The sequence below is a fragment of the Aptenodytes patagonicus genome, chromosome 1, assembly GCF_965638725.1.
Source record: "Aptenodytes patagonicus chromosome 1, bAptPat1.pri.cur, whole genome shotgun sequence".
NCBI classification, from domain to species: Eukaryota; Metazoa; Chordata; class Aves; order Sphenisciformes; family Spheniscidae; genus Aptenodytes; species Aptenodytes patagonicus.
Window position 1 is genome coordinate 215,801,565 of NC_134949.1, and position 11,690 is coordinate 215,813,254.

An 11,690-nucleotide genomic window follows, 5' to 3' on the forward strand; every position below is an offset into this window, starting at 1 on the left:
CAGAATCCAGGATAGACCCAGAAAGTCTTTTCATTTGGAAAATTTTAAAACAAGATCATGGAAAAAAAAAATTACTAAGAATGAGAAAGCAGGGGGGTGGAGTAGAATAAAAACAAAGCAAGGAGCAGAAGTGAGATGCAACAAGCTTAATCAAAGCCTCTATCTGAAAACCCAGTGTTTTTCAAACATTATTGTGTGGTTCATGATCAAATTTCCATCTAAAAAGTGAGAATAATGTTTTCAAAAGCAGCTACTCCTCTAGTGCCTCAGGTGCAATTTTCAGTGCCAATATTTTTTTTCATTTAGAATTCAAATGGAAATGCTGAAAAGAGTTGGCTTAGAGCCAACTAAGGTTTTTTCCCCCCCCTTCTCACTGATATAAAAATAAAACCAAACTTTTAGTGTCAGAGAAGAGTTCCAGACACTCAAAAAACAAACATCCCATTTCATTCACAGATAATTGTAAAAAAAGCAAAGGAAAACAAAGTCTAGCTTCACAAAGTTGTCACTGAGACTCTTCCTTTTTAACAATATTCTGTGTGGTTTAGATACTTCCTTAGAATCTGAGAGCACCAGAAACAAATCCCATCTCCACCTCTTAGGATCACACCTTAGGAAAGATGTGAATTATCAGTCTGAGTTAGCACTGGGAATAAGGAGATCTTTGACTCTGATTTTAAATTATCCATCAGTCCCAGTTCATTTTTTTCACTGTACAATAGAATTCCTGCCTTTAAAAAGACAGTAACACTTGTTTATCCCACAAATGTGCTGGAGGGATGTCTGGGAAGAATTCTGGCAATGAAAACTGTAGGGTAAGTGCTAAGTATTATTAATTTGGAAAAGAATGTGCTACAATTATTCTAGAAGTATGGCAAAGACTGATCATTGAGTTAGATTGTTAAACATGAAGACAGGAAATATCATGCCTACCAACCTGGTCCACCACCTCCTCACTTGATTGTGGGTTGTCATCTCCCTCCCCTGTCACTCCTACTTATAGTTCTCCTCCCCAGGTTGGCCAGGCAAAAGATCACTACTGTGTGTTTCTTGTGCTATCACAGCACTTAGGAAACAATCATGGATCCTTCTAGACAAGGTACAAACACAGCGTTTGCCCCACTTGTTGAGGTGAATCTCATCTCTTCCTAGCAGTTCTTAGTCCTCAAAGAGGGGACATCCCATAGTCATAAAAGTCAACTCCCCATTTTCAGCACCAGCTGTGCAAACAATAGTTGATCTACAGGATCCATCCATTCCTCAAGCCCTACCCCCTCACCAGTAGGATTGAGGAGAAACCACCTGGGCACCTATGTCTTTGACTCACCCTACAGCAATGTAGTCGTGCTTGATACGCTCCATGTCTCCCCTGGCGGTATCGTTGGTGACCACGTGGAAGAGCAGCAGGGAGTAAAAGTCTGAGGCCCAGACAAGACTTGGCATGCTCGACACATCTTCCCAGATCTCAGTCCCTCAACAAACCTCCCCAGACAGCACATTAGGGCAGCAAATAGGAGCTTCCATCTCCCTCAGCAGGGAGTCTCCAACTACTATCACTCTTCCCTTCCTCCTGCATGGTTCAGGCTCAGTCAGCTCAGGTGCTTTGCTGGAGAGAGCTTCCAGCCTCTCGTCCGCTACCAGAGCACTGCAGCTGGTCTGTAGCTGCAAATGTCACTCCTGTCTCTGGTACCTCCTCCAATCACCCATGACCTTTCAAAGCTATCTTTTGTTCTGCTTTTATACAGTACCTAGAAGGATCCACATTTGTTTCCTAAGTGGTGCTGGTGTGAATAGTTGTAAGATAAAATGCTGGACTAATCAAGCGTGCATCAAACATACAAGGCCAAAGCTAACGAGTACATCGCATCAAAGCCACAGCTAAAGAGCACATCGTGAGAGACAGATAAGTACTAGCAGAAAGCAGAGGAGGACAACCAAAACTGTGGCAAATGGCAGTGATGAGCCAATTTGTGACCATATAAGGAGAAGGGCCCAAAGGTTCAAGACAAGTTCACCTCCTGCAAAGACCACAAGAGACCACGAGAGACCTCCAGAGACCATCTAAGACACCTGAAGATGCTCCTAAGGACTCAAAATGCATGTGTGAAAGACTATGCAAATAGTATAATTAGTTCCTAGAAATATAATGAATATGCATGATTTTTCCAAGAAATTATTATGAATATGCATATCGCAGAACCATATAAGGGACAGTTGATGCAACATATGGTGTGCACGCTAGGAGGAGAGATCCCCCATGCACCCGGCCGAATAAAGTAATGCCTGCTCTTTAATACACCCAGTGTTAAGGAGTTTTATTCCCAATTTTCGGTGACAGTGTGATAATACAAAACAAACTAATGATTATTTGGTATTACTTTGCTGTAACAATGGTTAAGAGCGAGAGTTAAGTGACAGGTTATTTTGGTTTCCATGCTACCTCTGTGGTTCTTTGACACTATGATAACTCTTACATATATAGAGACATAGAGAGAGAGGCTTATTTATGTTAAACTTTTATTAAATCAGGCTAGGTATCAAATCACAAACTCTTGACTTCTGGACTGCTCAGTTTAATGAATGGACTCAGCCTAAGGTATTTTAAGGCATCTCTTCAATTACATCACAATCTTCTGCTGGAACTTTGAATCACTTTGCAACAGAGAAGCCTATGAAAATGTCAAGTTTCACAGCAGCACGTTTTTGTCAGCAAGAACATTTTGTAATCTCTGGATTGTGACATCTTCATCACTGGCTGAAAGATGGATCAGATTTGGCTACTACAACATCAGATTAAAAAGCAGCATGAGCATATTAATAAAACAGCAACAAACAAAGAGGAAATAGCTCCCTATCCAAGCAGAACTTTCTTCAAAATCTTAGAAATACAGATCTACATTTCCAAAGGCAGCTAGTCATTTTGATGTTTGATCTGACACATCAGAACGGGCTCAGGTCTTCACAGCACTAAAGTTCAGCAATCTGTAAAAAAACAATATCTGCTCTAAGGATGGATGAGACACCACATAGTGAGCCCCCCAAACCACTAGTCACTTTTAGGGAAAGGCAATAGAAGGGAGAAGCAAAAATAAATGCATTAACTTCAGTAAATTCAGCAACATGGGTATATATATTTTTTTGTTTTTCTCTCTTCTACCTATTTCTCCTACATCTTTTCCCTTCATTTCTTACAGTTTCTATCTCTGCGTTGCTGAACTGTGTTCTCTCTCCAGTTCCCTTCAGGAATTCCCGACCTGTTCTGTGTCTCCTCTTTCATTCCCCTTGTCTGTGCTTCTTCCTTTTCCTTTTGCTGGTGCCTTTCCTTCTGGCACTAAACACAGTAGGCTCATCTTCTCTCTGGAAATCCCTCTTCTTTTTTGTCCATTTCCATAGCCTGTACCTACTCCATCTCCCAATTACTGTATTACCACCTCATTCTTCCTCAGATCCTTACACAGAAGAGGGTGTGTGAATGGAAAAGGTTTGGTGAGTATAGGAGCTGAAGCCAGATTGCTTCCAGTTTTTCTCCTGTCTTCTATCTTTTCTGCCACCCCTTCTCTCATGGTACCTGCCTATTCCACTGCAAAACAGGCAGTATAGCTAGTGAGGAAAGCACCACTTGTCTCTAGCAGCAGTCCCTGGGAATGAAGGTACATCTAAATTCCCAAAGGAAAACCAACAGATCCCATAAATTTCAGCACCTGAATCAATTTGAATAAACTGCTTTGTTTTAAAGCTGTTCTTTCTTCACGGATCTTAACAGGAAATGGAGGAGATCAGGATCTTTAAAAACTCTGTGTGCCTTCACTAGAAGCCTCAGGTACATGAGTTCAGCCAACGTCTCCAAACTCTGAGGCATTCTTTGGTTGTATTTTCTATGGTGTAGCTAAAATTTTCTTGGTTTAAGTACATTACCAGAAGTGACTGCAGTTAATACTTGGCATAGATTAGGCCTGCTCTATAACCAAAATATTCTTACAAGTAGTAACTCTAGAGTAAAGGCAGTGTGGCAGGTGGTTGTACTGGTTAAACGCTTCTTATACTAGCAATAATTTAATTCATGCTGCTGTTGCAACTAAGATGCCACTATCTCCAGAGCTCACAAGATCAAGATAGGAAGAAAGAAGTGCTAGTCATGCAGCTAGCTGTATTTTTAAACCACTAGCCCCCAAGAACATGGGAAGAAGCTTCGTTTGATGGCAAAATATGCTGAGTTCATATATTCTGCAAGGTCATGGCACTAATGATATTCCTCTTAGAAAGCTAATGAACTTTGTTTCTTTAGGGTTGGAAGCTTTCACCTTTCGCTACAAAGTTAAAACATTTCACTGAAAGAGAGAAGGTGGGCACATTGAGAAGACTGTGCTAAAATCCACCAGCTCATAAGGAACAGGTCTGCTCCACAAAAGGCACACTCCACAGACTGTAAAGAAAGAAAATACGTGTCCCAGAGCACCAGCTGACCATTGCAGGCAAATGCTAAAATGCCTGAAATGATACCTAGATCACACTCTGGAGGAGGGCTTTTCCAAACATTTGAATTTGTTAAGTTTGGATGTTAAGAAAGGCAGCTAAGGCTCATTATGTACACAAAACCAACACTCACCACCTATCAGTAGGAAACAAGTGATTAGTCCACACATTTACAAAAGGTTTCAGAAAATGAAATAAGGTGACTCAACACAGCAGTCCTAAACAGATTTCTTATGCAAAGATTTCAAGTCTGTTGGCTACTAACTAAAGGAATAGGTGGGTTAGCTCTGCAGAAAGATGCCCAGAGGTGATAACTATAAGACCATATAGGTAATCGGCAGTCCTGTGAGATGTCTATGAATTTTAAAATAATATTACCCTGCAATTTTAAAATGAGGTGTTATAATGAAAGTTTCTTATTATTGACTCTTACTTTTCATTCCTGCATGCCTTGAGTAGAATTGAGGCTGCAAAAGTAAACCATTTCTGTTCTGTGACACTGGCTTCAGGCTTCCAATGGAGAAATTCTTTTTCACACTCCAAATTCCTTCCACAGCCACTGTTAATAATTTGTGAAAATAATACCATTATAACTGATTACTTCAATTTGTTCTAGATTTAATGTAACTTTTAAAAGACAGTCTCTTTGGTCTAGACAGTAATTAGAAGTAGTTAAGCAGAACACTATAATCTTCCTCCATAGTTAATGAAAAGAGATTGACATCTTCAGAGAGCAATTCAGATTGCTAAAGGTATATGATGCTCCCTGCTGTCTGTAGAACAGCTTAGGACTACTAGGCTCCTAACTGAAGCAGGACGCAGCTGCTCTATAATGTGTAAGAAACAGCAGTAATGCCATCGATGCATCCAGCATGATTTATTGGTCATACTGTAATACCAAATGCTCTCATAAAAAGATAGCAGAACAACAACGCCCCCCCCCCCCAAAAAAAAAAACAAACAAAAAACCAAAACAAAACCAACACCACCAAAACAAAACAAAAAAGCAAATTTATTTTGTGGAAAGGTTACAATTTACTAACCATCTAATTTATGTAAAACAATAAACTTACTAATAATCTAAACTGTGTAAATCAGTAACCACCCAACCTGACAATTGTTGTTTATCAGAGCCCAGGCCACTTAGGGAGCATCTCTAATTCTCCAAATGTATACAGATGAAAAAGAAACTAGGTACTTGCTGAATATCTGTACACCAGCATCTGTTTGACCTTATTATACATGGCATTGCTATGCTATACATATAACATTATGCTACACATACCATTTATATACTGAGCTTGTTATACACCCATATTATACATTCCTGCAATGAGTATTTTTGTGGTGTTTCTGTATTATCTTTAGTACTTTAAGCCTTTGTAACATATATTTCATTGGGGGACTCCCCAGAAATCATGAGAACATATATGGTAGCATCCATTTATACGATCAGACTGAAATATTCCAGACAATTTTGATCCATTGGCAGATGGATGCAGTGAAATATAGTTGTGTTCAGCTCTTAGTAACATCAGACACATAAGCAGACTGAGCAGACCAATGTTAACATCTGCAACTCAGCTACTCGTCCAGAACCCCTTTACAGTCAATGGGAAAAGAACAGGCACTTTCAGAGCATGACGCATGCAATGGTAGGTATCTAGGACAAGTCAGAAGAACTGCTTTTTCAAAGTGCCTTTTTCTCTCCATTTACTATAAACAGAGCCTACACAAGTCATTCATTTGCAGCTGTGTGCTGTAATTGCCTAAGGAGCCTAATCACAGTAATGGAGTTGCAGGTTCAAATGGTCTTTACATCTGACAGGATACTGATTACATCACCTAACTTATGTACATTTTTGGCTGTGAATCCAACTGCTTTAAATTCATTTTGAGTGAGTTTAGACTTGGGTCTCAATCCTACATAAGAGAAACCAGACTTTTTTCAAAATTTTCCAAATTTGGAAACAAAGGCAAAAATGCCCTTATTACATTTGTGGAGGATGTAATAGGAGATATAGTGATGGGCTTATTCCAACAAAATGCAGCTTTAATATAACCAAGGAATAGCTTTACTCTACAGAAGAGAATGTGGGGCTACAGAATGAGAACTGTGTATTGTGGAGCAAAAGCATCATGGATTTAGGAGTAACAGTCGACAAACAGTTCAAGGTCCTAGTGCTAATGTTAGCTCTAAAATAAGTAGATGATTCTCTCTCTCTACAGGCTACTCGTGATACAAATACTGAAATACCATTATCAGATTTGGTATTCACATTTTAAAAGAAGAGGCAAAACAACTGGTGAGAGTACTTAAAGAGCCAAAACCAAGTATGTGTATATACCTTCTCCGGAAGAAAATCCTGGATACTAAAAAAGGCACTATTACATATCCAAGAAAAGCAAGGAGCTGAATCATGCAAATCCAAATTATTAATCAGGATTTTTTTTTTTTTTTTTGTAAATACACCAACCACTAGAACAAACTAGTGAGGGAAGCTGTGGAATAACCAGCTTTACTCAGTGGACTCTACGGAGAGGTACCTAATAAAATACAATGGCTTGGCTGATAAAGGCAGTAAGACTTTGTAGTCAACCAGATAAGATGACCTATCCTTAAACATTACAAACTTCTGAAAATTAATTTTCTACAATTAGATTAATAGATCTTATGGCTGCAGGAGACCACCAGCATCATGTAAGTTTTGTCTTACGTGGGTCACATGACATCAGGCTTATTCCTGCACCAAGACTAGCAAATAGCTTGGACCAGGGCTAACCGTTTAAGTGCAAAGTATTTAAAGTGTGTATTAAAAATGGTAAATCTGAGTGATCTTTGTTAAATTGTTCCAGTATTAATGATAGAATCATTAAGGTTGGAAAAGACCTCTAAGATCATCGAGTCCAACCATCAACCCAACACCACCACGCCCACTAAACCATGTCCCTAAGCACCACATCTACACGTCTTTTAAATACTTTCAGGGATGGCGACTCAACCACTTCCCTGGGCAGCCTGGTCCAATGTTTAACCACTCTTTCAGTAAAGAAATTTTTATTAAGTTCTCTTTTTGTTAAAAAATGCTTATTTCTACTCTGATCTTACCTCATTTTCACCTCCAGTTCTCAGAACTTTTAATAGTTTAGCTAGACCGAACACCTTGTTCCTTCTTAGACTTCAGTTTCCTCGTTTGCCTGCTGTAATCAAGTCTCTCCATAACCTTTAAACTGCCTAAACAGACTGATTTTCTAATTGCTTTCACTGTTTTCCTGTTCTTTATTTATCAATCTTACCTCAATCCTTTTTTTTCAACACCAGCTTCGGTTTTGAATAGCAGAAGGGAACAAAGTATTCTAATAACTACAGCACTTCTTTCAAAGAAAAAGGTAACAAAACCTCCCTACTGCTTGGCATTTGTTTCTGTTTTATTAAACTGATAGATCATATGGAATTATTCATGTTCTCTATGGTCCTGTAATTTCAGACTAAAAAAAAAAAAAGTAATAAAGACTATATGTAATTCTTCTGTTTCTAAATGTTCCCCAAGCTATTACATAAATGTTCTGGGCTGGTCTTTTAAACTAATAATTTTGCCACAGTTCCTCAAAACTATTTTTCATTTGCCCTGACAAACACTTGCCATTTGCTGATAAGGAGGATTACCTGCAGCTGGATGTTTAACATGGCATGCTTCTTTCCGAAAATAAAGCTCCTCTTCAAGTATTTCTTTAACTCTCCTAGATGGCTCAACATATACAAATTTCTTCCCTGTGAGTAAAACATATTACAAAAAAACCCAGTTATTTTAAATCCCCTGAATGCTAACATGCTTTGCCGAACATAATGTCATTTTATGCTGCTCTAATTCTGTCTTTCATACACTTTAAGACAAATCATTTACAAATATAGTGTTCAGCCAGGCCCTGCTCCCCAACATCAAGCGATTCCTCACGACAGGGCCGTGGTGGGTAAATCTGAAAGGGGAGTGCTGGTGGGCTGCAGCGCGGTGAGGGGGCTCTCCCATGGAGGAGCTAAGGCCACCCCAGGGCACTCGAGGAGACGCGGCCACTATCTCTCCCCACGGCGAACAACCCAAGGCAGGGCCGCGTATGGAGGAGGTCTCCAAGGATACGTCCTCGCTGAAAGAGATGTCCAAGGAGCTGATGAGCGATTAGGGCACTTCATGGCGGCAGGGGAGTCCCTGCCTGACAGGGCAGTACCCCCACCCCTGCCGTAGTGGGGTGCACGGTGCCGCGGGAGGCGAGGGACCGCCAAGCAAGGTGGACGCGAGGGATCAGTGGGGAGCTGCGGGGGGAAAGGCTCGGCTTCCCCGAGGGGACACCCCGGCGGAGGTGGCAGGGGAGCGGGAAGGGGAACGGAGGCCTCAACGGGCGGGGGGCGGTGAGGCGGGCGCCGTCGCCGCGCCGGGGGACCGCCGCGCTCACAGGGCTGCCCGCCTCCCGCCGCCTCGCCGCGGACATCGCTGCCCGCCTCCTCGGCCGCCAACGCCGGCTGCTTCCCGCTCGCCGCCCTCATGGCCGCCGCCGCGCCCGGGCAGGTAGGTGCCGGCCGGGCCGGTTTCCACAGGAGCGGGGGCGGTCCGGGGCGGTCCGGCTCTGCCCCGCTGCCAGCAGGAGGCAGGGCGGCAGCGGCGGAGCGGCGGGTAAGACAGAGGCCCGGCGCCCCGGGGGGGCGGGCCGCGGGGCAGAGCAGGGCGGTGCCGCCCTGCCCGGCCTCCGCCATGTTGCGGCCTGAGGGAGGGAGCCCGCCTCCTCCCGCAGCCTTGTGCCGAGGGGGGCAGATCGGGTCCGCCGTTTTCTGTCACAGTTGGGGTGCTTTACCCCTTCCACAGGCCAGGGCTAACAACGGGGGGGACCTCAGAGGGAGGTGCGGCCAGTCACTGTCCCCAGGGGACAGCAGGCCACAGCCACCTCATGCCCGCTTGGGGCACAGGGTGGGTGACAGCCCTAGGTGTCATTAATGGTTCTGCTCTAGGTATCATTAACAGCTCCTCGTTTGTGTCAGTCAGCATTACCACACTCACAAGTGGACATCCACATCACAAACATTTTGTACCCCTGTGGAGTGCCACCACTGGCCTGCCTTATGAAAGGGTGCCTTGTCATTATCACCTGAGGCAATGGCGGACTGATGGAAATAAAGACAGAAGAGTACAGTTTCACTGGAGGGATGATGTAGATGTACTAATACTTAAAAGTACTAGCTTGGTTTTAATAATGCTTTTCATAAAATGAGGCATCTTGAGACACTTTGTAGGACTGAAGTAGACTTGACTCTCCTTGTTTCGCCGCTGTTCAAGTTTTGAGAAGGAAGAGCAGCTGGCAGTTACAGTAGTCAACAGATAATGCTGCCGGCAGGCACACAGGGAAGATATCCTGCTTGCCTGGCCGGAAGCTTTGCCCTGCAGTAGCTTCCTTGAAATCAAGACTTTGCATACAGTAGTGAGAATTTATAAGATACAAACCAAGTCTAGTTACACAAATGCATGATGTAATCCATTTCCATATTTTTCCTTGATGCATTTCAAGGTGTGTTCATCTTCCACAGATGTCCTGAAACCAAACTTTCAAAATAATAAGCATTAAAAATTATCTTGTACCATTCATAGTTCAGAGGCAGTTCTCTTATTTTCTAAGAAGTGCTGAACAGGGCTTCTAGAAAGGCAGGTGACAGAGATGCCCTCCACAGAGGCTTGATCGGAGCACCAAATATGGGCCAAGATACCCCAACCCTGCTGCTGCTGTTACAAATGTGCTTCAGCTCTGTTAGTGGTGTCTGGAAGGAGCTTGGGATCACTCACTCAGTAAGGCATCTGCACAGGACAAAGTGTTTTGTTACAGCTGTCATACTGAGTGACAGTACTTCAGGTCTTACATTCAATTTTCAGTTCAAGTTGATTAACTTGCTTCTCTGTGTTTTGCCACTCCTAAATTATAGATGGGAAAGTTGAAGCTCAAAATCATGCAGCATGCCATTACCATGGGAAAGTCTTTAGTGTACTAATTCCCATGCAATACAGATCATCTGCTGGGCTGACAGCATTGCTGAAGTTCTACCAGTATCCTTCTAAACCACTATTGATCAGAAAAGATCTACCTGCTCAGAATAATTGTTTTGAGATGTACTGTACCAGTACTTAAAAACCCCCACTCATTAAATATTTGCATTTAGTAGTGATTTTTATCTGAAACCTACACTTGAACCAAGGTGGGGGAAAGAAAAAAAAGACAGGATAGCTAAATAATCCAGAGATGTTGATTCTCTAAAAGAAGTTGAAAGATTGAGAGATGCAGACTGATACAGCTGATGTGAACAGTAACACAGGTAAATTAAACTCTCAAATCAACTCTAAAAATCATAGAATTTTTCACTTCCTAGCAGAAAGGCCAAACTGACAAAGGCAGCAAATTATGATGTCTCTTGTGAAAATTTATAGCATTAATTAACATTTTTCTGCTAAGTTAAACCAAATAGTTCTCAGTGCTAAAACCTGATAATAACGCCTCAGATGAAGGGTCCTGTCTTCACTGCAAACCACTGAGATTCTAGCTGGCATGACTGCAGAGAAAAGCTGCACTCAAGCGCGTGCTAAAGGCCTTAAAATCTTAAGAAACAAACCAACCAACCCACCTCCACCACCTTGAGTGTGGTTAAATGACGGCAGCCAAATCTGTCACAACTTTTGGAAGCCCAACTCAGATGTGAATGTCTAGGATTAGTAATACAAGCTATCACAAATTAAAAAGGTGTCAAATAATGGTCTGGAAATGAAGGAATTTTGAGGAAAAATACCAGTAAAGTTTTTGAACTATGCTGATGTCCTAATTTTGAGTTGGAATGAGGAATTCCCTTTGGGAATTCAAAGGTGGAAGAAAAACACTGTTGAGTGTGTCCTGTACTAAATTAGCTGTAACTAAATCAGACACAGCAGTATGTTGGCTGTTTATCCTCATACAGTTGAAATTTACTTGTTCTAACTAATGCCATATCCATGACATTAAAACATTACTCCTCAACTTAATTTGCAAGGTAAAAGTAAACAGGATCTTCATAGAAAGTGATTTCCTGGAAAAGTACCAGGAAAAAAATAAACCAAAACTACTTTATCATCCTATGAATAACGCTTTTGATTTAAGAACAGGCAATTGCATTGATAATTGAGCTTTCAATTAAAAGTATGAAAACAAAATAC

General features: G+C 41.9%; 1 protein-coding gene across 1 annotated transcript; it reads right to left on the minus strand.

Moving 5' to 3' along the window:
• Positions 1 to 2,508: 2,508 nt before the first annotated feature.
• On the minus strand, positions 2,509 to 9,013 carry C1H11orf97 (chromosome 1 C11orf97 homolog). Its single transcript, XM_076330162.1, has 4 exons — positions 8,923 to 9,013; positions 8,141 to 8,245; positions 4,907 to 5,032; positions 2,509 to 2,982 (listed from the first exon to the last, which is right to left on the minus strand). The coding sequence occupies exons 1-4, from the start codon at positions 9,011 to 9,013 to the stop codon at positions 2,975 to 2,977; spliced, it is 330 nt and encodes a 109-aa protein (XP_076186277.1). The 3' UTR covers positions 2,509 to 2,974.
• Between the last annotated feature and the right edge of the window lie 2,677 nt (positions 9,014 to 11,690).

Coding starts and splice junctions, on each gene's coding strand:
- C1H11orf97 (XM_076330162.1), bottom strand. CDS start 9,013: ATGAGGGCGGCGAGCGGGAAGCAGCCGGCGTTGGCGGCCGAGGAGGCG. Junction 8,246..8,922: donor GGCGGGAGGCGGGCAGCCCT/GTGAGCGCGGCG, acceptor TTTTACTCACAG/GGAAGAAATTTGTATATGTT. Junction 5,033..8,140: donor TGTTAAACATCCAGCTGCAG/GTAATCCTCCTT, acceptor AATTATTAACAG/TGGCTGTGGAAGGAATTTGG.